Source organism: Dysidea avara, chromosome 2 (genome assembly GCF_963678975.1).
Source record: "Dysidea avara chromosome 2, odDysAvar1.4, whole genome shotgun sequence".
NCBI classification, from domain to species: Eukaryota; Metazoa; Porifera; class Demospongiae; order Dictyoceratida; family Dysideidae; genus Dysidea; species Dysidea avara.
Genome location: NC_089273.1, coordinates 28,873,617 through 28,901,402, shown reverse-complemented (window position 1 = coordinate 28,901,402; position 27,786 = coordinate 28,873,617). Strand labels below are relative to the sequence as shown.

The window sequence follows — 27,786 nt, the reverse complement described above, 5'->3', positions numbered from 1 at the left end:
TTAATTGAAGTGGATCAAACCGAGCGGTTATCATCTGAACGTGTGTGCAATAACTACATCCAGCTACAGTAGAAATCTTTCTCATTGTGCCTCGTTCGTTTTGGTTGTGTGGTAATAGTTGTCAGTTGGTGACTTGGTGAGTTGAATTGTTTGTCATCTTTGTCATGTCCCACGGCACGGGAGCGAGCGCCCAAACAATTTATGTAGCTACTGTACGTAGGTACTGTAGTGGCACATTCAGCATCAGTCACGAGTATTAAATAATTGATAAATATGACGGCTGAAATACGATCGTGTTCTTCACTACGTATCTACCTACTGTATAGGGGTAGCTACTGGTGTATTTACCCTTAACCATCCCTCCTGGAGGAAGACTGAGTGTGGCCCCGACTAGACATTGGGTGACCTGCAGTTCGAATCCTGGGGTTGGAGGGATTTTTTTCCTTACTTTGGCCCCTTTTCTGTTACACCTTTCCAGCTATAAGTCATTAAGTCTAAGTCCTTGAAATTAGGTTAGGTAATCCTAAGGCTGCAGCACATGTTGCTGTAGACCTTCAGTGCTGGTCACTGTAAAGTGTTAATAATAAAAAAATAAATAAATAAATAATTAACCAGCTAGCTCTGTAGCTAGCTAGCCTATATGTAATCATTAAGTAAGGCTCCCGCTATAGGCTTGTAGCTACTACTAAACACCTCAACTCCAGTCTCGTCACGCGTTGTACAGCTAGCCAGGCAGCTTATTTTTTTTCTATTAACGTCAGCGATGATTTTTAATCCTCGAAGTCGACGGTATGGCATAGCTACACACAGAGAGTATTCCTATCATACACACCGTGGCCAAGTGAGCAAAACGTTCGAGGTCACGGCGAGCCATGGAGCCTGAGTTACGGTGCCGGATTAGTCTAACAACTACGGTAGCTAGCTTTTTTTATTATTTCAAGTAAATGAAAAAAAAAAACAAGAAAAACAAGAAACAACAATTCAAAGTACATGTGAAGGAAGCACCTGACCCTCAGATATTGCAAAGTCAAGTGCTCCGATAGTCACTGGGCTGCCACAATGAGACCTGGCTCCATGCACGCAAGCAGTTTACAGCTGACCTCAGTAAAGAAAAACTAGTGGAGCATCTAATCCAGGACACTACTACTGGTCTCTCTTAGCAGCAAGCAGAGATGCCAACCTCTTGTAAGCAGTAGTGGCTGCACTTCCCATTCCTCCCAAAAGTAGAGAATACCAAAGGGGTGAAAGAGCCCATTTAAACATCCCTTACACGCTGCTCATACTTACGCTGTTTGTCGCACTCAAACCCTTTACGTATGTAGATAAGAAACTGCTGTGTTATAACTAGGAGCAGTTGGATTAAAAGTTCTTACATCAAAGAAAGCCTTTTGATGGCAGTTTTCCCAAAATCCTTACACACTGACATCCAGACATGCCTCATCCTCCACATTAGCTGTGGCATAGTGAAAAGATTCACCAGATAGCTAGGGGTTGCAACACTGGCTCAATTGCCACATCATAACAAACTTCAGACAAGGCAACTGCAGTGAAATCCCTAAGTTCATTATAGCTACATAGCTAGTCTTGTGTGGCCAGACTGCTTTTTCTCCCACAGCACTTATAATTTCATTCCAATTGATCTCCCACGGCACTTATAATTTCCAATCGATAAATACCGTGGGAGAAAAAGTGATCTGGCCTGATCTGGAGAGACTAGGTCAGGCTACGAAAATGCCTTGGTAAAGTAATATTCATGTAGTTTTCAAGGACACTGCCTATACATGAAATACTAAAACAATTCATGGGCACTACTACATGTACATTTATGAAATTTTCCAACTATACCATGACATAGCTACAGGGGTGTAGCTAATTATTTTTGCCAGTGCCATGGATTCTACCTTTCATGGGTAGCTATTTCATGGCATGGAAATCATATCTATGAAGTGATTTGCTCATGTTGCATTCATGGGGATCATTTTAATAGATGAGCCATAGGTAGCTAATTATTTCATGGCATTGTTCACTGGTAGTGTTTGTATTTGAGGGTTCAATAAGTGGGAATGACAGTGAATTTGAATAGCCAGTGCCAGCATGGCTGTCTAGGTCTATGGTGTGATGTACAGCAAAGGTTACCTGGAAATTTGAGTAATGGCTTCTGTCCTGTTAACCAACTACCACTATCAAGTCACACGGTAGCTTGTCGTGCAACCCAAGAAGCTGGGGCGTCACACCGTAAGTATGTTGACAGGAAGCAAAACATGATTTTCACAGATATGTAGCTCCATGATCCTTTTAACCTATTGGAACCAAATTTTGCTATAGGATTGCCTGCCAGATAGGGAGTCGATGTACAATCTTTGAAGAAAATTCACCCAGCCATTTCCGAGGTATGTACAAGTGCTGTTTTCCTTCTTCTTTTGTTCACACACTTTGCAAAATCCACCATAAAACACAAACGTGTACTCCAATCAAGCTGAAATTTGGTTCCTTGAAAAGGATTATTAAAGCACATCTCAGTGCCAAATTAAGTGAGAATCCAATCAACATTATTTTTATGGAGTTAAGACTAATTATTGACAGAAAATCAGATCAACTTCTGTTACACCTACAGACTAAACGCTTCACAAAATCAGTTGAAAATTTGTCTGTAGTAGAGTAACCATCATAGGAGTGACTTTTGGTGGTCTGAAAAGAAATCAAAACAATGTGTAATAGAAACAGAAATGGCGTGATGGTACAGAAGGTTAATAGCAAAAATTTTAATAAACCAATTCAGGTGAATTTTGTGCCAAATTCTAGTGAAACTTGGAGTCAACACAAATTCATCCGAATTGTCGTTATTAATTTTTTTTGCCATTAACCTTCCATCACAGTCATTTCTTGGCCACTTTTTAATTTCACAACTTTTCACAACTTTTCACTAAGGCATTTTAGGGGACCACACCCTTTTTTACAGCTTGGATTTTTGGTTATTTACTCTATCCAAGTACAATATTGCTAGCTGTAATCTTATGATTCTTACCTGTTACATTAGGGTGATGATTGTATCACTTCCCATACTAATATTGTACACAAGAGAATGTTTGCATTACTGTGGATCTCATTGTGGTTGTAAACAAGTGTTCTATTGAGTCAGGTTTCTTACCAATACAACACCTGATATCAGGTTTCTTCGTAAATGAGAGACGTCCATAAATCAAAGTAAACTATGCATACCATTGTCTAATTGAAATTAACTGAAGTTTAGAATACTGCTTTTTCCAATACACAGCTATGCTTGTAATATAGTATAATAATTTCATGGTGTGTGCAGTGTTGGGCAAGTTACTTTGTAAAAGTAACTAGTTACATATTACATATTACTTGCAACTGAACTATTTAGTTACAGTTACATATTACCCATAAAATAAAGTAACTGTAATAATATTACATATTATATTACTTAGTGTCCACAGCCTTAAGCTGTCACGTGTGAAACTACCACCTTATCACGTGACATGATTGCGTTGTTGGACAATATGCAAATATTGGTTATAAGTAAGAAGCTGGTGAATAAGTTTCATTCAGTAGGCCTCGTTACTTTGTTGTGGCTAGGCGTTACTCAGGGATAGCTAACGAGATTAGTAACTTCGTTACTTGTAGTAATAATATTACGTAATATTAGACTCATTACAGTAACTATATTACTTAGGTAGCGCGTTACATTTGTAAGTAAAGTAGCTTGCGTTATATTACCTGTTTTTATAGCGTATTTCGTTATATTACTTTGTTACCACAAAAGTAATAATATTACGTAACGCGTTACATAAGTAACGCGTTACTCCCAACACTGGGTGTGTGCTAGCAGTGATATGTCAGCTGTAGCTTTAAAATTTTTGATGAACATCCATAACATTATCTCATATAACTCTGTAAACTGATTAATTAATTATGTAAAGTTTTCAATGCCACATGAGAGAACAGTTTCACAATTATTGCCCACTTATCTATGTATTGATTTTAGCCTCTTCCCATAAGTGGTTTAGCTACGGTGTAGTGTAACAATAATATACTATATTGGTGTTTTGTTTTTTCGTAGATAATTGTTAATAAATCCGCAACTGTTTGTCATATTCAAACAAAAATTAGTACCAAGATTAGCCTTTATACTACACTTATGTGTGTCAAATTTCAAGGCAGTTGGATCACATGTTTAGCAGTTTTGTAAGTGTGAAGAAAAGAAAGAAAGAAGAGGAAATTAACTCAGAAATTAAGCCAATTTTTGAAGGCTAATATCTCGGGAATGACTGGAGCGAATTTACTCAAATTTGGTATTTAGACTAGTGAATACATATACATCAAAAGATTATTTTACTTCGTAAAGGCAGCCAGAGCTATTTACGCATGAAAATGGCATTCCTGTTGATAAAACACTTAGTGGTGTGGAATGCTAGCTTCTAGGGTGGCACAACATACTGTACTACTGTGTATCTTGATCTGACACTGAAGTACGTAATATTATGTACATACAGTAAGAACACTTACAGCATTATAATGCATATACATGATATGCCTGTCACCTGAATACAACTGATTGTCATATATATGCTTTTTGTAGAGTGTACATTTTGCAATAACTACCATTTCGATAATATATGATTATCTGGAGAAGCGATGTCAAGTGAAGGGGAGCCAATGCAAACACCAATTCCTATTCAGCCTTTACCAGTTTCCCAACTAAAATATACAATTGAATCTCCAATACTACAACCTGAAATGATACTCACACCAACAATAGAAGGATTAAAAGAATTTGAAAGCAAACTTGCACAAATACTACCAATAGATGACTATGTTTTCAAATGTATGTTGGTTATGCATGGTGTTTTTACTGAGGATGAGCTAGAGGCTATACAATCACAAGTGACACCATCAGATAATGCAGCAGAGCTACATCTTTGTCTTGACCATATGATCAGTAGTAAAAATTTTTGTGTACGTATAGAGAGGCTTTATTCAGCAATGGAAGATTTTGAAGGAGCAGATTATGAAATGAAAGAACTTGTTACAGAAATGAGAAAAAAGATGGGTCCTGAATCATGTAGGTTTATGTGATGTTTATCTACATACATTGTATTCAAAAGTGTAGTTCACTGTATATTAATATTGCACTTCAATTATCCACTTTTGCGCCAATTTTTATAGCAATACCACAAATATCATTAAAACCATTCTACACTCTTAGCAGGTAAATAGGAAATCTTACAGTATAGCAGGCAAGAAGGGTTTTATTTAGGATATTTCAAAGAGATTCTTCTCTAATGACAATAAATATCTTTGCCTGCATTGAATTTTAGAAACATCCAGCTGGGGAACTACATCCTCCATTGGAGTGGCACTATAAACAAACTATGAACTATACATAAAAAGTAGTAGATAGATATAGGAATACGACAAGGCATAATGATATTATTTTTTTGTATGGCAATACTTTGTTAAACACAGCCTATACATGTCACCTTTCAAATACTTTTTTTTGTTTTGGTAAACCAAGGATCCTCCATATTATCATTCTGATTTGTTACTGATATTATATAATTCTCCATACTAAAGGCAGGTACACTTTGATCAAATAATTTATGTGTAACTACTCAGAACCTATTATATTACTATATATCTTTTTAGAGCTATCCTAAACCTTTCTTCAGGTGGACTTGTAATGCCATAGATATGTAGCTTGCACAAATTACGTATATGCATTATTGTTTGATAAAATTCTTTTAATATAATTCAACTTAACGTTATGAATTAAATGTCTATCTGTTCTGGTCAGCATATAAATCCTTGGAGAATCTGAAACCATTACCAGGTATCACTTAGTGTGGCATTTTCTAATGGTACATTTCAGTAATAGAGGTAGAGAAAACTATTGTTGTATTGCTTTATTGTCAAATCATGCAAAAAAAAAAAAAAAACCCCACTGATCAAAGTGTGAACAACAGAAGGAAACCTTCCATGTTTTTCAGCACTGATTATCATAAGAACAATTTTCAGTTGTAGTGGTGGTATGTATCTGAAAATCACAACGGTTGCCCCACCATGTTATACTTTCTCTATTATTGGTCTTAGTCCTATTATATTGTTATTGTTGTATATTGTACAGGGTCAAGTCCTACTCTCCCCAGTACTGTAGATTCATGTCGAGGGCATGACTATGTTGGTGAAAAAGCAAGAGAGAATGTTAAAAAAGCAGTTTGCTTGATCAAAATACTGTAAGCTTGCAGACACAGTATATTATTGTACTTACAGTACTGTGTATGTGGTAGTAAGAAGAATAGTGAAGAAATTAATCTGGCAACTGCTTTTCTTGCTCTTGTGAAGTTACGTGAGGAGCCCTCAGTTGTGCTACTGACCAACTATCATGCACTTGGCAGTGATGAGATTGCTAAGAACACTTCAATAAAATTTGGTGCTATTGAAATACCGATAGATCAACTCTTTGTGAAAAAGTCCCACTTGTCTAGCAATACAAAAGAGGTACAGGAATTAATGTGCATTGTGCATACAATTTTGATGATGCCAATTTGATTTACTGGACTACTGGTCCTCTTTTACTTAATTCTTCCTAAATATTAAACACATTTTTCAATGATTTACTTCTCATGTGGTTCACAGTGAAAGTCATATTCATGATATCAAGAGTTAATAATAGTGGAGTTATCTTTTAATGATGGAATCACTCCATTGTCTTCTCAGGACATCTAGAGCAATATAAGGGCATTGAAATGCTTACAGAAGTTTGTCTCTAGAAAACATACAGTACCTGGCAAAACTATTAAGTTAGTGTAAAAATTGTTACTTAGATACATGTAGTATGGCCATCTCGTGCTGGTGTTACTCAAAAGATAGGTTTTCTAAAATCAGATCACATTTAGGTTTGGCGGCATGTAGAAAAATAGGTTGTTCCGTACAGGTTGAAATAGTAAGGGAAAATTTTTGTAATATGAAATGTGTGTTTTGTGCCATTGTGATTCACCTAGAGATCCTGGAGACATTTAATTTGGCCTGAAGCTTACCATTATGACACTTGTCCATTGTGCACTCCAGGTGTTTCCCACCCCACCACCCCCACCCTTCACCCCTTTGTGAGGACCCGAAATCCAGCAATGCTCTTGGAAACCCATCTAGAATGGTGGAAATTGTAGAGGCTGCTTCTTGTACTCTAGATACTTTGAAAGGCCATAAATGTCTTCATCTTCAGGGAAATTTCATCCATGTAGCTACCAAAGTTGGTGATTTATTACATGAAATACCATTTAAAATATAAAATACCATTTATCTACAGATGTACATTATCTACGGATGTATGTACATTGTGCCCAACAGGTAGGTTTCTAAGATCTATCTTTTTCATACTGTAAAACAAAAATCATGAGATTGTTTTATATTCAGGAAAATGCAGCCTGAATAATAGAAGTCTATATAAGAGAGATTCCACTCTATGCTGCTGTATGGTTAGTTTTGGTGACTTTCCTTCTGTTGATTGCTGGGTCACTATAAATCCAAATTTTCTGCAAAGAGCTGCTCCATACCAAAATCTACAGCAACAAATTGATTATAGTTATGCTAATAGTATGGGAAGGAATCCATGTTTTTTTAGGTAAGCTCAAACAGCCCACATTAGTCACATCGCTTGTAGTCTATTGATAATAATGAAGTTTGGGTTAAATGAAAGTACAGGGAAGGAGCCCAGAGGTTGCTGTTTTCCTGTTAGGTAGCTTGCTTTTTTTCCATTAATATCAACTTCCACTTAATCACTAGGCGATAATACATTTTAAACCTCAGTGCGTGGGAGTATCAAAGCGCCGCGCTGGGTTATAACTACCATACAGCTAGACAGAGCGGCGCTGCTACTGTACGATATATTAGTTATCACCCAGTGATAACTAACTTATCACCCTGTTGCGGAGCCACTCAGTCTCTTTCGTGACATCATAATAACCGCGAATGGCATTGTTTACCAATGAAACAAAGAGCCAAATAAGGAAATATTGATACAAAACACACCAATACAGCACTTAAAACTACCTAAATCTTACAAGAAAACTGTTAATCCTTTACACAATAACACTACAAGTTACCAATACCGTGATAGCTAGTTTAACAAATGTCAAGAATAGTCCGTGACGATTTTCGCTCCAGCAATCACTCCCAACGGTCAGTATGGTGAAGAACTAACTTCCTCTAGCTTCATCGTTCTATCTTGGACTATGGTAGCCACTTGTTGGTCTTTATTTTTCTCTTGCACACCATGCGACACCACCATACCAATTTCTGACGAAGGTGAATCGTACCTGGAACCGCTGCTTCATAACACCGCCCTTCGCTACAGTTTGTAGGCAGTATGTAAGGTCTCTCTTGTAGCTACGAAGTAGAATCTCCACACAATTCGGACGAATTCTTGAGCACAGTGACAGGAACTCAAACCGGAAGTTAATTTACTATCCGTAAACTTCTGCGCACTCCCGCGCACTGGGATATAAAACAGTTATATCCGTATACTCGGATGATATCATTGTTATTACACTTGTCCTCGGCTCCGCCTCGGACTCATGTAATAACGATGTAATAACGATGATATCACCCTCGTACCGGGATATAACTATAACATACAGCCCAGGGGAGTGATCTGTAGTACTTCCTCTAAAGACAGCAATACTTTTATGCAAGCAAATTACTCTGGCCTATTAACATGTATTTCTTAGTTTCAGATAGAGACAATAGTATACACTGGACTACCCAGATAAGACTGCCTGATATAACTACCTCACTCCACTGTAATTTGGTTATCACTTTGTGCTTAGAACAAGTAACAGCTCTGAGCTATCCTGCCATTAAACTAAGTGGCAAATTTCTGATTCGCATCTGATACAAAAATGGAAGGAATAGTTAGCTATAATTATGTTTTTGTGCCTCCAGCAATTCAACATTATGTTATGACAACCGAATAGTATTACATGCAAGTACTTTTGATAGTATATTAAGCATAAACACAACTATACTTTTAAGCAACTAAACTACTCATAGAAGTTAGCATTCACAATTTTTTAGTGTGCTTTGCATGTATTATATTTACATCTATAGTATGTTCACGTTGAGCTGAATCCTCAAAACATTTAATAAAACTCATGGATGCAATTACACACGATCTTGAAATTTGGCTCATTTGTAGTACTGCTTGACCCGCTAAAAATATTTCAAAATCGTTTTATTCAAATGTTAGACATAATATTTACGGCCAATCAAACTTTTCACAATACATTTCCTATGGGGAATCTATATAAGTATAGTGGCCATTACAGCCCTTTCCCGAACTTGTAATAGAGCCAAACCGTACGTGTCTGTTGTTGATACCTTTGCTGTTACCAATAATCATCTGGTTGGCTGAAATGGTAACTCCGTTAAGAAAAAATCCAGTTTTAATTTTTAGCTGTTTTTCAGGATTCAGCTCCACATGAACATACTAAGCAAATTGGCATGGTAAAAAGAGTCATAGAATGTATTCAATGAGTGAATTACAATATTCAATTCTATGTGCTCTATCATTTGTAAAAGTAATTTTAAATGTCTAACGATTTATTGTAAATACTCTCTCTGCCTAGCTGGATTTCACCAAGATAGAAATAGATTGGAACAAGCTAAAAGCAATAAACCAGGATGTAGAGTACATTGATCTCACTAAACCAGTGCCAGTCCAGAACTATGATCAAGTGACAGTCATTAATCACTACTCAGATAGTGGGGATCTACAATACTCAACTTCAAGTTGTAAGGTAGTAGGTGAGCACTAATTAAAGTTATAGAGATTTTGTGTGGAGGTATGTAATACAAGTAGTAGCTGATCAAAGAACAAAGAAGCAGGGAAACAAGGGAACAGTTAAAAAGTTGTGAAACAAGGGAGGTTGCCTATACCTGCAGATATACTAGTGGACATTTAATTCCTACACTTCAGTCTATAACCATGACTGAATTAGGGATTAGATGTCCACTAGTATATCTGCAGGTATAGGCAACCTCCCTTGTTTCACAACTTTTAAAGCTGTTCCCTTGTTTCCCTTGTTTCCCTGCTTTTTTGTTCTTTGATCCCTAATCCAGCTTAAAATTCCTAATTTTTCCTTCTATTCTTTTTTAATAACACACTTATGACTACTGAATCCACGTGTACCACATTAAAAGAAAGAATGGCACCAGGCATTCCATAACATAATTTTGTGTCTGAACGTGCACCCCAATAATCAATTATGCACTGAAAATTGAGGTGGCCATTACGCTTTATTTGTAGATATGTTCCACTCATCACTCAGTGTTACCAACAAAGAATGGTACAAGAAACTTCTCTGCAATGAATCCAGTCACTACGGAAAATGCAGGCAAAAATCATGACAAGCCAGAGGGAAGCAGTATCATGCTATCGCAAATCGACACCTTGCTTTGTCAGCGAAAACAACTGGAAGACAAAGGTAAGTCCATGATACTTGCAATGTACGTACTGCGGTTGGCGAAAAGGCAAGTCTCGGGACAAAGCGACGTCGAACATTAAAAAAATCAAGCCCGTAGCCATATCCTTTGTCGAGTTATGCTTGGCTGAACTGAGGAATCAGTTAGTTAGTCAGAATAAAATTCTGTTAAATAGAATTTTTTTAAATTCCTGTAGAAACTTGTTGGGGTCACACTGAAGGCATTTTTGGGCTTGGCTATGCCCAACTAATACTGCCAAGCTGTTATGAAGGAAATTTGAGGCTGGTTTTAGGGTGATATTTTTGAGCAAGAAAGCCCATAACTTCCAAAACAAACAAGCTGTGGAAATGGATGTGCCATTCCCCCCTCCCTCTCCCCCCCAAAAGAAAACAACAGAGTCATGGTAAAAATAGTTATGAAATCAAAGGTGTCAGCCAAGAAATGGTTGAAATGGTGATAATGTCAATTATTTTTAATGGAGAAAGTATTATTCAACTTTGGAGGGAAACAAGAGTATATTAAAGTGCATTTACAGTCCAGTTTTATACAGATTGGATAAAGGAAAGAAGGGAGCAATGAGTGATGCGAAAAATGTAATAGATTTGTTGTCATGGACACAAGGTAAACCATTTTTGAAGAAAATCGACCTATAATGGAGTAACCATCATGGTGCAAATCTTTCATGGTTCGAAAGGATGGGATCACCGTGGAGTTATAATAATAGAAATGGCAAACATGTGTAGCAAATACATGATTGATATTTGACACGCTGAGTGAAAACCCGACCTGTTTGCATTTTCCTAAAACTTCATTAATGACTTTTTTGTTGTCTAGAGGGTTAAACCAATGGGTTGTTAAAGTTTCAGCCTTATCTGGTAAATACTTTCAGAGTTATAGCAATAGACGACGAAAAGAGCAAATCAATCAAATTATACAGTGCCTATAAGGCAAAAATTACAAGTGCTTGCTTTATCGATCATATGTACGTGTAACAGACTACAGAGGCTGTTAAAGCTTAGAAATGGCTACAGTAAAGTTATGTTTTAATGCAACATAAACAAACACACATAACTCATATTTGCTTTATGGTACAGAATCAACACAAAGATATTCCTACACTCCATGAAGAGGCTAAGCAATTGGTATATTTAATTTGTATCTTTCTTCACTGTTTACTGAAGCAGTTAAAGTGTATGTAAAATGCAAAATAGTTAACAAATAAGAGCATAAAAAAATTGGAATTTTCAACTAGAGTAGGGACCATAGCACATTGATAAAATGCACTGGAGCATACAACATCAAAACAAAGAAATGATGCAGTGTGCCCCAGCTTCAATTATCATTTGAAAAGTGAAGTATCTATTATGCTTCATTGTCAGCTATGTTCAGTTCAACCCATTACACAGCATTAAGAATCAAGAACTGTTCGAAAAGCACCTCTACAATCAAAATAGCCACTATGAAAAATATGGACGATTTCAGTTACAAAGGGAAGCCATCATGTGCTACCACCAAATCAACACTTTTCACTGTCAGAAAACATAAATGGGACACAAAGGAGGAAACTCGTAAGTCCATGAATAGTGCATTGTACATACTGTGATATGCCAAAAGGAACCTCTCGAGCTGAAGCGACGACAAACAGTGAAAAAATCAAGTTAGTAGCATTAGCCGGCTGTTATCGAGTTACAGTTGTCTGAAGGAATCTGTCAGTCAGTCAGTTAAGTCAGTAGAAAATTCAGTTTAATAAAATGTAGCAACTTGTTGAAAGCATTTTGGGTAGATCTGAAGGCTTGTTTGGGCTTAGTTTTATCTAACCAATACTGCTTCATCGTCATCATGGAAAAGTGAAGCTGGTTTCTGAGTGATGTTCTTCATGGACTATGCCCACTCCTTTGTGATCCCTATTATACAGTACTATTGTACTGTGTGGTTATTCATGTGTTGTATTTCAATGGCAGTTATGTATCTAAAAAAATAGAATTATGCAAACAACTCAGATTTTCAGTCAGCAGGTCACATTTATTAATAAAAAGTATTACTTGCCTACCGGGTAAATACTTAAAATGGAATGAGCTGAAAATAAGTATATAGTAGTACTGGGCGGTATTGAAAAATAGCACATGGTATACCTTCCATAAAAAGTATCATGGTATTACTAAATATTGCAGTGTTAATGTAAAAGCCATTGGTATTAAAGTAACTGTCATTTACCTCAACAAAAGCACCAAATACCCATGGTAGCTCAGCAAACCTCAGGTACAAATTACCACAAACAAACTTGTTTACATAGTTTGGTTAGCTGACTACATCAGCACCTGCCTACAAATATTGTCACATGTCTGGTTACCTTCTAAATATGGGATGAGACAAGCCCACAGGGAGGCCATAGTGTCCACATGGTATGGCGGTATTAAAAAAAATGGGCAGTATCAAAGCCACTATGACTTAAATATCACAGATTACTAACAATACCAGTATACCGCCCAGCTCTAATATATAGGTAGATTAAAAAGGCCTTTCAGTGGTTTACAAGTAACCAGATTAAAAACCATTGAGTTATCCTACGAAAACCAACTAAGCCCAGCAAGTGCATGATTTAGACACTCTTATAGTCCAAGTCACTCTATTAGCAATTCAGCTATACGTATATGCAACAAGTCATGATGTAGAGAATTCAGCTATTGTGCAGATAATTCATCTACACAACCAGTTGCCCTGTAGAGAGTGTAGCTATAAACAAACAAACAAGTCAACCAGTAAAGTTCAATTATAGACAAACAAGTCAACTTGTAGAGAGTTCAGCTACAATGCAAGTCAACCTGTAGGAGTTCAGCTATGATCATGTCACCATGTAGAGAGATCAGCAATGTTACAGGGATCAGCTACAATCAAGTTGAAAAGCAGAAATATAACCAAATACAATATGCACATCATAAATTACGAATTTGCTAGCTCACAAAAAGGTGCATTAGTTGTCAATGTGAGTGCCTATGGAGTGTATACTTAGGGTGTGCTTGAAGTGACGTAGGAAGGAGGGGGGGGGGTCTAGTCTTACGTTTGAAGAGATTATGATATTTAAAAGGGGTGTTGTGATCAGTACGGGACCCTATAAGTGTAGAGTTTATCTGTTTCTTGACAGATTGCCTGCAGCACACCCGGGGTATAGGGAGCTGTTATTTTGATATCAAAATAAGCTGAGAAGAACCAAAGACATCGTAATAAATGCATGACTGTTGGGTCCTTGGAGGAGCCTTTGTTGATTAATTCCACAACACCGCTGTTGTTACAATCATATTCCACTCTGTTACCTTGATAGTAGTGGTCCCCACATAGCACAGCTTAATTAATTAATTAATTAATAACACTATCAGGACTAACATTATATCCCTTTGTGACCATTTATTTGACCATCCATTGAGTCCCAAAGACTGCACCACAACCCAACAGTCCGTGATAATTGTGTGGTCATGAGCAGTCGAAAAGCTGAGCTCATTCTAGTGGTTGGCAAAGAGGTGCCACCACCTTAGGTCTGAGTGGAAGTCTTTTTTGAGATGTCTGAAGTATGATAACTGCTTGAGATGTGCTGCTGCACTGTAAACAAATGTCCTTCCTGAAATTACTACCTTAGTAGTGTGCTGCAGAAGGCCTACTAAAGACAGTGTCTCTCTTTTTGTGACCTTTTTGCAAGATATAACCAAGCTGCCTGCCACCTGGTTGGGAATCCATTTTAAGCTTTTCTTATGTTAAGCAAGCCTGAGAATCTAGTGTGATCCTTACATTGTTTGTCTTCAGTGTGCATACCAATGATGCGTTTCTCTGTCATCATAAAGTCTTTGTTGTCAGTTCAAATGCGCTGCTTGGCGATACTTCATGGTGTTGCTTCTCGGTGACATGAAGACTGGTTGGACTTTTCTGCACTTCCGGATATGCGATGTCTAGGTATTCAGGTAGTATGTTCTTCACTTTTGGGGAGGAGGGGTGTCTCAACACCTGACTGTGGCAAGGCTTTGAAGGCCACCCTCACAATATCAGGAAAGTCTGCCATCATCAAAGAGCGCATGTTCTGTCACTTCTCACTGGTAGCTCCCTTGCTGTCTGTGTTCTTTCTCTTCTTTCCTGCTGTAATGGTGGTCATCAAAGCTGAGCTATCTTTTGCACGCAATACTGTTTTCATAGCTACAGTCTTTGTTGCCATTTTCTTCTGGGATTTCAGCAATGTAGTCATCTAGCTTTGAGTCCTTTTTGTCATGTCTGTAACTCGTAGCTCTTAACGGCCACTTGTTCACACCAGCTGCAAATGATACAGCACATGTTACTGAGAATACACACATATTCTTAATAATGTTCAATTGTTCCTATTATTGCCCCCTCTATGATCGATTGCCTGATGCTGTTGTTGTCCTCAACATTAACTTGATTTAAAAGTATTTCAATTTCATGATATAATCATAGTTAGCTATTATTATGTGAGTATGGTACAAAAATGTGTCCATCCCAAGTAGACATTTTCCATCACTTAGTGTAATGTTTCAAAAAGTTTTACAGCTGCATTTAATTGTTGAGAATCAGTATAGGTTTTTTTGTACAAATAAACAGCACTGAAATATAGGGTTGTGTTATCTAACTATGAAATGTATTGTATTTATTGTATACAGGTTGCCTCTTGCTTTATGAAGGAGCAAAATATTCAAAAATATTTGGTGGTCTTGTGCTAAAAGCAGTTGATGGCAATTTCGTGGCCGTTGGTCTTCATCGTGGAAAATTCAATAAAGAATACAGATGTGGAACTAGAATCAGAGATATAATTCTGCAATGCAAATCTGGAAAAAAATATAAAGCAGGTAGTATGTGGGTAAATAAAATACTTTTTGTTTAACTAATTTACTACGCAGCTGTAATGAAAGGAAATGCTTCTTAAAAACAATTGTGCTCTTCAAATTGTACACTGTTTTCCTCAGTACATTACCCACATACAGTATTGGAGTACCCGGTGATTAAAGATTAATGCAACTGTCCACAATATGACTGTAGTGATTATAATTGACATAATTCTTAATGCATGTCATAGTTTACTACAACTTGGTATCAACTTATGCAATATGTGACCGGATGTGCAAAATGAGGTCTTATAGCCTTTCCAAATGCATATACTTAACAATGCATATTAACTTTACCTGTGAATACAGTACAAGCCTGAAAATTGGTCACGTTGTATCCCTAGCATACCACTACTGTTTACTGTGATCTCAAGACAATTAGTTAAACACAGAAAGGAGTTATGATTAGTCAAACATGGACATTTGGAAAGGTAATAAGACTCCTTTTAAGCAGATCCAATCGTATAATACATTTTAAACTGTCCATTTCTGAAAAATAGTCGTGTATGGCTACCTGCAGCTAACTGAAGTCATGCATCTGGTTTACTGCAATTGTTGTGGAAAAGTGTCTTATTCTACTGTATGTGTATATGTTTATGTAATTTGCATCTGCTCACACATGTGGGGTTAAAATTTAAATTTAATGCTGATAGAAGGCTTAAATTCATAGCTGGACATTAAATTTCTGAGAAGAAAGGATTCCTTATAATAGTACTTACATTTAAGGTGGCGGTCACCTGTACTTCTGGTTTGAAGTGTGCATTTTCATAACTCCGCTGCAAGCTCGTCTAACTAGCTATGTATGCCCAAGAACTCAACACCAGGTAATACATTTATTCTTATACTATTCCTATGCTAATTTTCATGGTGGTGGCTTTTTAAGAGTTGGAATTATGAGGTCGATTGTAGGAGTATGCAAAATTTCTTTTTACGTCACTTTACGTGAAACTCTTGGCATATTAAAGGTTAACTCTACTACGAATCTACCCTCCAACAGCACATACGGGGCACAATGAACACCATTTAATGCTGTTCCAAGCAGAAACAACACTAGCAAATTTCAAAACTTTCAAAAGGAGCCAAAAGTCGCTATAATATTGAAAGGCAGTACAAATTGTTTTTTCTCGTCATGCCACCGTGTAATCGCTTATAGTACACAACAATAGAGATCTCCCTCATTTGTATACAAGAATAAACGGACGCAGAAAGTATTATAGGCTCTCTAGCACACTATCCTAATCCACAGATGATGTATACTGCCCAAAGTGTCATGCATATGACACGAACCAGGGGAATAACCAGGATTTTTTGAAGGGGGTTCCAACAGCAGTATTGAGTTTCCAGAAGCTAGGATCTAGGAGCCGCTTAGAGAGTTTCAATATTTTAATGAATCATAACTCAGCAAATTGCTATATTTTATACAAAAAGTACATTAATTATAATGCATATAAGTGCCCCTGGGATAAAGCTAGTACTAGATAAAGCTACCTAGTAGAAACAGACAGCATATCACATAGACACATAGTAATCTGTAAGTTATAGTTATCTCACTGGTATAGGAACCATGAATCCACTGATACAAATGGAATAACTTACAATCAAAACATTATAACTACAAATATGCATAGCATGGATTCATTTTGCATAACACAAGTGATAAATTACTGAAGTTCTATACCTTTAAACACTGCACATCAAAGCTATGTAGCAGTATAGGTCATGTGCATTTAATGTTAGAATGTCTGATAAACTTCGCTAATGAAGTTCCTTAACAATATGGATATATTTACATGCATGTTCTATTAAAATATACGTGACTGCTCTATTAGAGTATATACCTGAGTGCTCTATTAGAGTATATCGATCGTTTTGAAGAGGGCTCATGTTACCTCTGTACATCCTTCTCTCAGAGATGAATGCAAGTTTTATCAATTGTTGTACTGTGCCATACACTATTACTCACTCATTTTGTCCTGCCACACTAAATGGTGTGTTAGGATCCTGCTGTAAACAGAAATTTGAGTTTTACAGGGGGGTTCCTGAACATCTTGGAGCCCCCTCCCTATATCCCTGCAAACTTTCTTAAACAAGGCATCTCTGCTACTCTATTTACTTTTAGGGGTGTCTTCTATAATAAATTCTTAACAACAACAGCAATCTTCTTGTTGTTGCAAAACTCTGGCCGATAACACACAGAGTAGCCATTTAATATTATGCAAAAACTAATTACATGATGCAACTAATGGATTCTTGTGGCGATACATATGGCTTCACTTTTCAAACGCTTCATAAACTAGTACTTCCAGGTGACCACCACCTTAAGGATTGTATGGGATTTTCCACTGTCATGTTTATGCACAAGAGTTTGTTTTATTGTGTACTTTCTAGTCAACTTCTTTAGAGTGTTCATCACGATTACTCAAACCTCTACATTTTGGTATTAGTAAGTGTCCACACAACTCATATAGGGTTAGTTTTGCAAGTTTTTTTTTTGTGATTTGCAATGTCAAGCACATGACCAACCATACTGTCATGAGGTTGTTTTCATAATTTTATATAAAATAGCAATTTTTACAACTTTACAACATAACTGCACTGTAGTTTCTATATATTTGCTATTGTATGGAAATATAGCACAATTCAGTTCTTTGACCGTTAGGTGAAACGGTGCTGAGGAGTTTGACTGATCCAGTTCCATTGCACACACCCGATTGGCTTATGATCATATTCATAACAATATTTGAAGTTATGATTATAAGAGTTAAAGTACTGCTGCCAGTACTATAATAATAATGCATCAATTATAGCCATACAAAAGTGAACAAAAGACAAAATTAATATTGCACAAGATAAAGCCAAGTGCTATATTTCGTCTCAAGACCATCATTTGCAATTGATTACTATATTATTTGATGTATGGCATGAGCCTAGGCAGTGCTTTAACTGGTATAGAGAGCCATTAACTTGAGGTCCACACAAGATACATGAAGCAGTTAGAAACTCACGGAGCAGTCTTATCATCAGTAGAATAGGAATTTCACCTGTGTTTCGCTTTTGCTGCACCGATGAGCAAGAGGATGAGTCTAGTCCATCTTTTCAACGACTAAAAGTGTTTGATTGTGATATATATTAAGCATAGTATGTCTGTGATATTCCTAGGGTTCATCCATTTATGTGAACAAAACGTAGTAAGAACGTTCACTGTTGCTAACCCACAAGCAACCATCATTGAAATATTCAAGTATGTCTATAAATCAAATGCAGTGATTTTGTTCTGGGGTTGACTGGTCAGCCAGTGGAGTACAGGCTATCAGCCTAGAGTAGCTTGGTTGATTGGTTGTACTGGCAAAGAATGAGTGATTACTCACTCAATGCAGGCTATCAGCCTGCAAACAGGCCTGGCAGTTCTATAATTATCTGTTAATTTATGAAACCATCCAACTTCAAAGGAGAAAGTGTCACTGTGTGTATTCCATACTGTGCTAAAGTGAGCTATATTTTTCTTTGTGTGGTAGTAACACAATATATATATTTTTTCTTTGTGTGGCAATATATTTTTCTTTGTGTGGTTATTTTCATTGAATATTCATTGATTTGTCCAATGAAAATACTATGATAATAAAAATTCATTGGTAACACCAATGAAATTTTGACTTTTCATAGGTTTCTTTGAAAATTTCATTGGATTTTCAATGCCAAATTTCCCAGTAGTGCATTCTTTGATAAAATTTGGAGAGAAAAATCATAGTTCAATTCACCAATGTTTTCCACCGCTAATGTTTTCCACTATACGGTGTGTTTTTATTAACGTGATATATTTCACCACCAATAACAAACAATCTCCAATTAATTTCAAACTTGCAGTATGGACTGAGTGAACATCCAATTGCATCACCATGCTGTGAGCAAGAATTGGCTTCTCTCTTTTTGGTTGGCAGGGCAGCCCAAACTTGAATTTTTACCAAGTGTGCAGCACATACAGCTAGACCTTTATCCATTACTATGCATGTTTGCTGAGCATAACCGTGACAACCTTTAACAACATTCAGATAATGAGAACATTCAAGCCTGTCCTACAGTGGTACCCATGTTCACAATGTCACATTTTTAGTGCAAATACATGCAAAATCTACAGTAGGTTATTTCTCAAACTAGCGCAATCACGCCTCCAGTTTTTGTTTGAACATCACTTTAGTAAGATAAACAAACTGCAGTGGTAAGAAATTATTTGGTGAAAGACACAATTTTATTAGGAAACATAACTTATGTGTGCCAATCTCAAGGAAATCAAACTACAGGTTTTCGATGTATAGCAGGTTTTGTAGGTACTCAAGAAGGGAGAGAGAATAAAGAAGAGAAATTAAGCTAATTTTTTTAAGTCTCATACGTACAGTATCTCTAGAATACTTGAAACAATTTCACTCAAATTTGGTATGTTGACTACCAAAAGTGTTGGTGCATTTCTGCACCAAAAATGTGCTAATTTCATAGAGATGTTCTTCCTATTAATGATACACTGTTGTGGCATGCCAGCTTCTAGAGCTGCACAACACACTATTGTATGTCTTGATGTAACCCATTATTAAAGGTGCTAGTCATATAGGCGCCTGCACCAGTCCTACAGTACCTGCATTAGTGTTTTTGGCTATTTGGAAGTATTATGCATACCAGTGTTGGTTGGCTGGGTTTGGTGCCAAACAATCATACAGTACGATAGTGCTGATTTTAGCTTGGAAAAGAAGATTTCTGCACTATTTACACTTTCACTGTTTTGTTGTATGTAGCCAAAAAACCAAAAACCAAAACAGATGTTGCTGCCCTTGGTCCTGTGAGAAAGGATGTTGGCTGCAGCTCAGTTAAAGAATCAGTTAGACAACTAGTTAAAAGAGCTGTCTGCTTGATTAAATTACTGTAAGTTAAGCACTTATTTTTCTTGCTTGTAATTCTTGATTTTTTTACTTGAAGGGATCACAAAGAAGGGAAGGTAATTGCTTATGGTACTGGATTTTTTGGCTCCATGCAACTTTCTGACAAGTCTTCAGTTGTTCTTGTGACCAATTATCATGTGATTGGTAATGAAGAGGTTGCTGAAAACAGTTTGCTTGAATTTGAAGGTGCAAATGTTCACATACAATTGAAGGAGCTGCTGGTGAAAGCTACTTTTATTTGTAGCGATATGAACACGGTAACTGTTTAAAGTGTGTTCCTCTAATAATGAATTGGCTATGTCTAAATTGTGTATGTTTGTACAAGTACATGCTCTAATAACAAATAAAATGCATGCTGAATTTAATATATGGAAGTTGATATGTGCACCATTAAATTATCCAGTTTGGTTGCTGTTACAGTAGTTATTTCATTCATCTGAATGTTTATAGGTTATAATACTTTTAATGCTGTCATTTTCAGGCTTCAGCAGTTAGCTAATTGCTTATTTTTATAATTAGATTTTTTTGTAGTGGCAACTGAATTCATTATGTGTTACTAATAAATTTGTCACCTTGGTGAATAAATTTGCTACTTTGGCATCATAATTAATACCCTGCTGTGCAAAAACCTGACAAGTTTGTGTAATTAGCTTTGTGTTTGGCTTTGATATGTGCTATAAGTTTCAATAATTTAAGGCACTTTAAAAATCATTTATATGCGGATGTGTAAGGAAATGTAGAAGTAACTGTTTTCCAAGTTCACAGAATTGAATGTGTGCGGAAGAACCCTTTTTGCAAATCCTGTAACATATAGTAATGATTGTGACTCATTTTAATTGCCTTAATAAACAGTAAAACAATATAACACTAAACCATCAGAATTCCCGACAAATACTGAGAGTAACAACATTATTTGTTCCATTTTAACTTTAATACCATCATAGATAATATATGAACATGGATTGGAAACGCCCATGAAATTATTTATCTATCCTAGTTACAGGATAGATAAATAATAATAAATTAAATAGGATAGATAAATAATAAACAGGATAGATAAATAAAATAGGATAGATAAATAATAAATTATTTATTATTTATCTATCCTATTTTGCCAATACATTGGAAAATTTGTTGAAATGTGCTGGGTGGCTGTTTGGCTTTCTCTCGCTTGTTTGAAGGCTAGTTTCAAGGCATGGACATTCCTTTTACATTGTTTATAGTGTAGCGTTTTGTACTGAACAAGAACATAGCTTGTCTGTGGAGGTTGGATGGAATATCATTGGCGACAGGTGGATACTGGAAGGTATGTGTTAACAAATATTTCAGTAGCATCGTTACCAGCTATCTTAACATAGCCTTTATGCCACAACCAAATAAATGTTTGATAGACTGAAGTGAATTTTTAGCCAAAGAATTGTTTGACTTGGGTAAAACAATTGCCCAAAGTAGTGCCTGTTTTCTGTTGTTTTATCCAAACAGTCTGAGTATACAGTGAAACATTAGATATCTGGTTAACTAAAGCCACTCTACCTGCTACAAGTGAAGCTAAGAACAGAAAACAAATGATGCTGCACTTTTTATTTCTTCAGAAAATTTGCCCAACTGTTATGAAACACTATACTTCACCTTTTAACTAGGATCTTGTTACGTTGTTGTTTGCTACTCACCAGTGTAGCCTCCAATTAGTGTAGGTGCTTTGTAACCCAGCTGTAACCAATAAACACGTATTTGTAGCTTACAAGAAATACAAAATGTTCCACCTGTAACGACTATAAACTTTTCGCGCACTGTAACGAGGATGGTCTATGACGTCACTACATAAATAATATGGGCGTTTCCAATTCATGGTTCGTATATTATCTATGGTACCATTTTGGTTTTCTTACAAATAAATTACAAAAAGAAGTTGAAAAAATTCTAACTAATCAGGTTTTAGTTCAGCTGGTCACATTAATTTGAGTTATTCAATCCTGTTAATGCATTAAATTACAATTTAAGTTTTCCTCATCTTTTACCTGCAGCTGGATTTTGCAATGATAGAAATTGATTGGAAGAAATTGAAGGAGAAACACCCTGCTGCTGAATACATTGATCTCAGTAAACCAGCACCCATCAAAGATTATGATAATATTACAATTATCCAACATCCTGCTGGTGGAGAGCTATCATTTTCATCCTCAACTTGTATAACATACAGTGAGTACCCTTGGCACTCTTTAAAATTATGAACACCTATTAATGACTTTAGAAGGCCTTCGATCAACCTAACTGTGTGAATGCATTAAAATGAACATATTTTTGTAGCTGCAGTGTAGTTTGAGGCATTCTATATTAAACACATGCATGCCCAGCTTAATATTGCTCTCACTCGCCAGTTGTCACTACCATTGTGTTTCCATCACATTATACAATAAACTGTATGCTCTATGCGTACATGGCTATACAGTAATAATATTTTTTTAAATTATTAATAATTATTTTTTAAATGAAGTAGAGATCCAAGTGATAAAAGTAGTGAAACAATAGAGGAATAGTGATATTGCAGCAAAGCTCAGTGAGAAAATCCATACATTGGAATGTTAACAGCTTTTTATTCAGTGCCAAATTAGGGAATTTCCCACTAAGCTAGTCTGTAATACCATCATTCATCTCTTGTGTCACTACTTTTTGTTACTTAGATCCCTACTTCATTTTAAATATAACTTTTAAAATACTAGTTTCTTTTTATTTTTGTCATAGCATAAAGCTATACACTTGTGACTGTTCCATTAGCATGAATACTGTTTAAAGTATGGTGCGGTCTTTCCCATCAAATAAATAGATTTTTAAGTGGTGTGGTCTCCACACTCAACTGTTATTAATCAACCAAGAATGTTAGTTGGCATGATCTCAACCTATCGTGAAGGTACAGGTATCTACCAGGTGTCCAGTATCTCTTACAGTAGCGCAAGCACCTTAAATAAATTATGCAGAATCTAAATATGCTGCTCAAAGAAAGCTTTGATATGGAAAATTAATGCCATGATATGGTTTTATTGCATAAAGATGACGATTACCAGCCTGACTGAGATAAAAGAAAAGGGAAGGCACAAAAGGTACACACTCGTCAGAACCCCAAAAGGCAAATAGCATTGTTGAATGTATTATTGTGGCATAAATTGTGGTTGTGCAGTGCTTTCTTTGGCTTCTGGCTTGGTGACTGTGGTTAGGCTGCAGGCTGGTAGACAAAAATTTGAGTTTTGATGATTTTTTTTTCAAAATTTAATATCCGGCTACCTGTAATTATTTTCTTGTATTTAATGCAGATTAATTTTGATATTAGATGGTCTAATAATATTATTCTGTAAAAGTGATTTTCATTGTGTAAGATATCTCTGAGATAATTCTTAAAGGTAGTATATCTTAGGTGGTGCACATCACTTTTGGGGCATCCCTACTTTAACACTACTACCGTACTGTTTCATACTAAATTTACATGTAGTAGGACATGTGGAAATGTTGTAGGCTTGTTTCTTCAAATAAAATTTCTTTACAAACAGGAACTTGTAATTAAAAATTACTTCTACATGTTGTGTTTCACTTCCACGTGTTCATGTTCCACATGTTGACATTAACCTTTAAAGATTCAGTAATTTTTAGTCTGGTTTTTGGTGGCAGTTTATATTGTATAATACGTCTCTGTTGCAACAACATACCTAAGATAAAATAAATAGTTGCAATACTACCACAACACAGTTACTGAAATCATCACTTCTTTTGTGAAAGCAGGTTCTGTAATTTGTTATGCCCATACACTTTAAAAATATACAGTGACAATGAACATAGATATGGAAACTTCACACATAATTTGTGAAGATGTTAATTTAATACGTTACACAAACTTGTTGGCTACAATTTGTGCATAGCAAAACCACTGGATAAAAACATTTTATGTAAGTATAATGAGTAGAGAAGCATCTATTATGCCGGAATAATTTCAGGTGGTACAAAAAAATTGTTAGAATAATTGGATAAGTTCTAGGAATAATTAGTGCATTTTTCTTGTAGTGTAACACAATCTTTTGGATACAACACTGAAACAGTGCAAGTATAAAAATGGTTGACAAGATTGATATACTCTAATAGAACAGTCAATGCACAGTCCCTAATTTAATATAGCAGTCACTTTTGTAACAACTCGCACTAATATGCTTGTTTTTTCAAAAAATCACGAATAATTTTGGGAATAATAGTCAAGTTTTAAAAGAATTGCCGGTAGGAATAATTGGAAGCTCAAAAGGCATAATAGACTCCTACCTAATAATGACTTACTCAGGGGTCACAATCAGTAGCCCTGTGATTCATGCACAACCTTTGTGTTAGTATTGCCTGTATGTTCACAGAATATTTGCTGCTGTATACAAGTGAGACAGCATGTGGGTCATCTGGTGGTCCCATACTGAAGGCTACTAAAAATGGATTAGAGATTGTTGGTCTTCATCGAGGAGGATGTGAGGATCATTACAATTATGGGAGTAAATTCAGTGAAATACTTCTGAGCATTTCTGAGAAGAAAGAGTATGATAAACAAAGTATGTGTAAATCAGTTACTGTAAATTACAGTGGAACCCCTCTTAACGGACACCCCTGAATGGCGGACAACCTCTTTAGAACAGACAATTAATAAAGCCCCAAATGCAACTTCCAATACCTGTACATATTAATGCCTCCTCAATAACAGACACCTCTCTATTCCATAAACCGGACACTGCACAATTCCCAGACATGGCAAGCACTATAGTACAACACCTCACTAATCGCGGACACAAGTAACAAAGGTTCATTGCCAGTTACAATAATCAATCGAACTACATCATTTAATGCAGAAAGTACTGTCTCTGCATTGCCTATTCTACAAAGCGTGAGACAAAGCGCTGAAGTTACGAGAAGCCATATGAATACATATACAAGTACTGCTGTTAATTTTCTTACACGGGTCTTCTGAAAATAGTAGCTGGTGCACTTTAAGAATAAACTGCACTACAGGATAAACAACATAATCTGTATAGCCAACCATCTTGATAACTAATCAAATATGGAGTGATCTGGACAAGCTATAAAATTTCAGTTGTGGTGCCTAATTGTCTGGATAGTGTAGTAGAGGCCACACACCATAGGTAACCCATACCCAATAACATTACTTCTGTTGCTATTAAATTGATTATATCTGGTTCACATAGTACCATAACCCATCTTGCTCCACCACTTGGTCTAGTTTTGCGCATTACAACTGATTATTTTTAGAAATCCCCTTAAATAAGGACACCTCCATTTAAAGGACATATTTTATTTCCCCGATGGTGTCCGTCTTAGAGGGGTTCCACTGTATACTATTATACGTAAATCACATTTCTGTGGCATACTGAGTATAGTGTCTGTATGATGGGTGTTATATCAAATGAAAATGTCTGCCTATTCACTGCAGGAAGATGCCTAATTATTGTTTATTTCTTATTTATTATATTCCCAGTTAGTGCACAGCCCTAGGCTTTGTAGTTCTCTCGAACATTCATTCATTTTTAAATTAATTTATTAATGACATAATCGCTACATGTCTTATTATCTTTAGTACTAGAACTTTGCAGTTACCAACATTGAAGACCTAACAGTAACTTGTACTTGTCCTAACATGTCAATCATATCTCATTGTTGAATGGCATCATAAACAATGTAGTGGTCTTGTAAAGGGATGCGGTAATATGCATGACTGGTATTGGTAAACTGGAAAATATAGCACTGTTGAAACAAATACACTGCATGTACAGCTTTGAATTATTGTGTGTAGCCAGGTGTACAATATGTACATACATACTTCTGTGGACACAAATAAGTAAATGAAGCAGCAAAACTCAATTACATAACTGTATTAACATGCATATTGTCATACTAATAGCTGTGAAATAAAGGATTTACTGCGAATTTCATAACATTAAACTGTTTCTGTTTAGGTCCCAAAGGTCAAGCTGTTAAGGACCACTACAGAAAGTATACTCCACAGAAGTAATAGTTAGGCTGACAGTAACAAAACTATTGTATTTATATATAGCGTTATTCTGTAGAGGTTTTGTCATTTTGACATGTGCATAAATATTGTACCTATTCAAGTATATGTGGCTAAATCAGCTACAATTTATTTAACTGAATTTTGTTTAGAGGCTTTTTTGTTAAATACATCAGTAAAATGTATAGCTATTGTACAACATGCATTATTTGGTATGCTTTGAATTATAATAACTTATTACATGGTGTTTCAATTATATAAGTCTGGCAGTAAGCCTGCATTGGGTGCTATGCCAGTATATTGCTAGCATAATACAAACTATGGAGCTTCCTTCTATGAAAATAGATGCTAATAGAGCAGTCATTAGAACCTGAAAACTGCAATAGAGCACTCATAATTATGCATCGTACATAGCTCCTTAGATCGATACTTCGTAATCCTGTACAACAGTCATCTTGTAATGAAATGGTAACAGTCACCTTGTAGTGAAATGCTCTAATAGAACATTTGTGACCCGGTCTGCGAAAAGGGGTCTTATAGCCTTTTCAATTGCATGTACTTGGTAACCTGTAACTTGACATGTGAATGTGGTATATATCACCCTGACATTTGGTCCCCTTATACCCTTAACATAGCACCATGGCTTGGTGTAATATGAAGGTGATAGGTTGAAAACATGAGAAGTTATGATTAGTCAAGCTTGACAACTTGGAAAGGCTATAAGACCCCTTTTTGCAGACCGGGTCACATTTACTGATTAAATGTTCCAAGATAATTGTAAGAAATGTTGCTAAACTAGGACCATAATGCAAGCATAATGGAAGCACTGAAGAGCATAATAGGTGGAAATTCCTGAAGGAATTTTGGGCAAAAATTTGACTCAGGCCTATCCGGCAGACATTATTGCTACCTATGACAAATTGGGTCTTTGTTGAGCATGCACCGTCTGAAATAATACAGCTAGTTTTTAGCTAATGTGGGATTTAATTCAAAGGAATTTCCATTAAGTACATTATAATGTGATGAATGCAGTGGCATCAGAGTTGGTGCAACCAGTAAGGCCAGAGCCTCACCACTTTTTGGTGAAATAAAAAAACCTCCAAACTTGTAATTGTGAAGCCAAAACTAGAAGTAGTAAACATCCATTCATTTAATGGTATAATAATAAAAACACCATGCTCCTATATAATCTGTAGCTATATTATATATAATTTGACAACATTCCTTATACTAATTAATAAATTCAAATGGTCATGTTTAAGTATTAAACAGCTTTACAGAGGTGGTGCAAGGGCGGATCCAGGGGGGGGGGGGGGGGGGGGGGGACGGGCTTCGGGGGGTGAAGCCCCCCTCCCACTCCCCCTTCATATGTAGTCTTTACTTTATCAATATGCTGAGTACTATAATGAAATTTTGTCTTAGCATAATTGTGACC

The 27,786-nt window shown here is 36.2% G+C and overlaps 1 protein-coding gene across 1 annotated transcript; it reads left to right on the top strand.

The window, feature by feature from the left end:
• On the top strand, positions 1 to 26,593 carry LOC136244221 (uncharacterized). Its single transcript, XM_066035778.1, has 11 exons — positions 1 to 136; positions 4,601 to 5,083; positions 6,146 to 6,254; positions 6,309 to 6,519; positions 9,645 to 9,822; positions 15,159 to 15,344; positions 20,165 to 20,291; positions 20,346 to 20,565; positions 22,333 to 22,507; positions 24,694 to 24,882; positions 26,299 to 26,593. Exons 2-11 carry the CDS (start codon positions 4,657 to 4,659, stop codon positions 26,352 to 26,354), a joined length of 1,878 nt encoding a protein of 625 aa, XP_065891850.1. The 5' UTR covers positions 1 to 136; positions 4,601 to 4,656; the 3' UTR covers positions 26,355 to 26,593.
• Positions 26,594 to 27,786: the final 1,193 nt, after the last annotated feature.

Bases quoted from the DNA above. Each gene is read 5' to 3' on its own strand.
- LOC136244221 (XM_066035778.1), top strand. From the start codon at position 4,657: ATGTCAAGTGAAGGGGAGCCAATGCAAACACCAATTCCTATTCAGCCT. The intron at 5,084-6,145 runs GTAGGTTTATGT...TATATTGTACAG, and splicing joins AAAGATGGGTCCTGAATCAT to GGTCAAGTCCTACTCTCCCC. The intron at 22,508-24,693 runs GTGAGTACCCTT...GTATGTTCACAG, and splicing joins CTCAACTTGTATAACATACA to AATATTTGCTGCTGTATACA.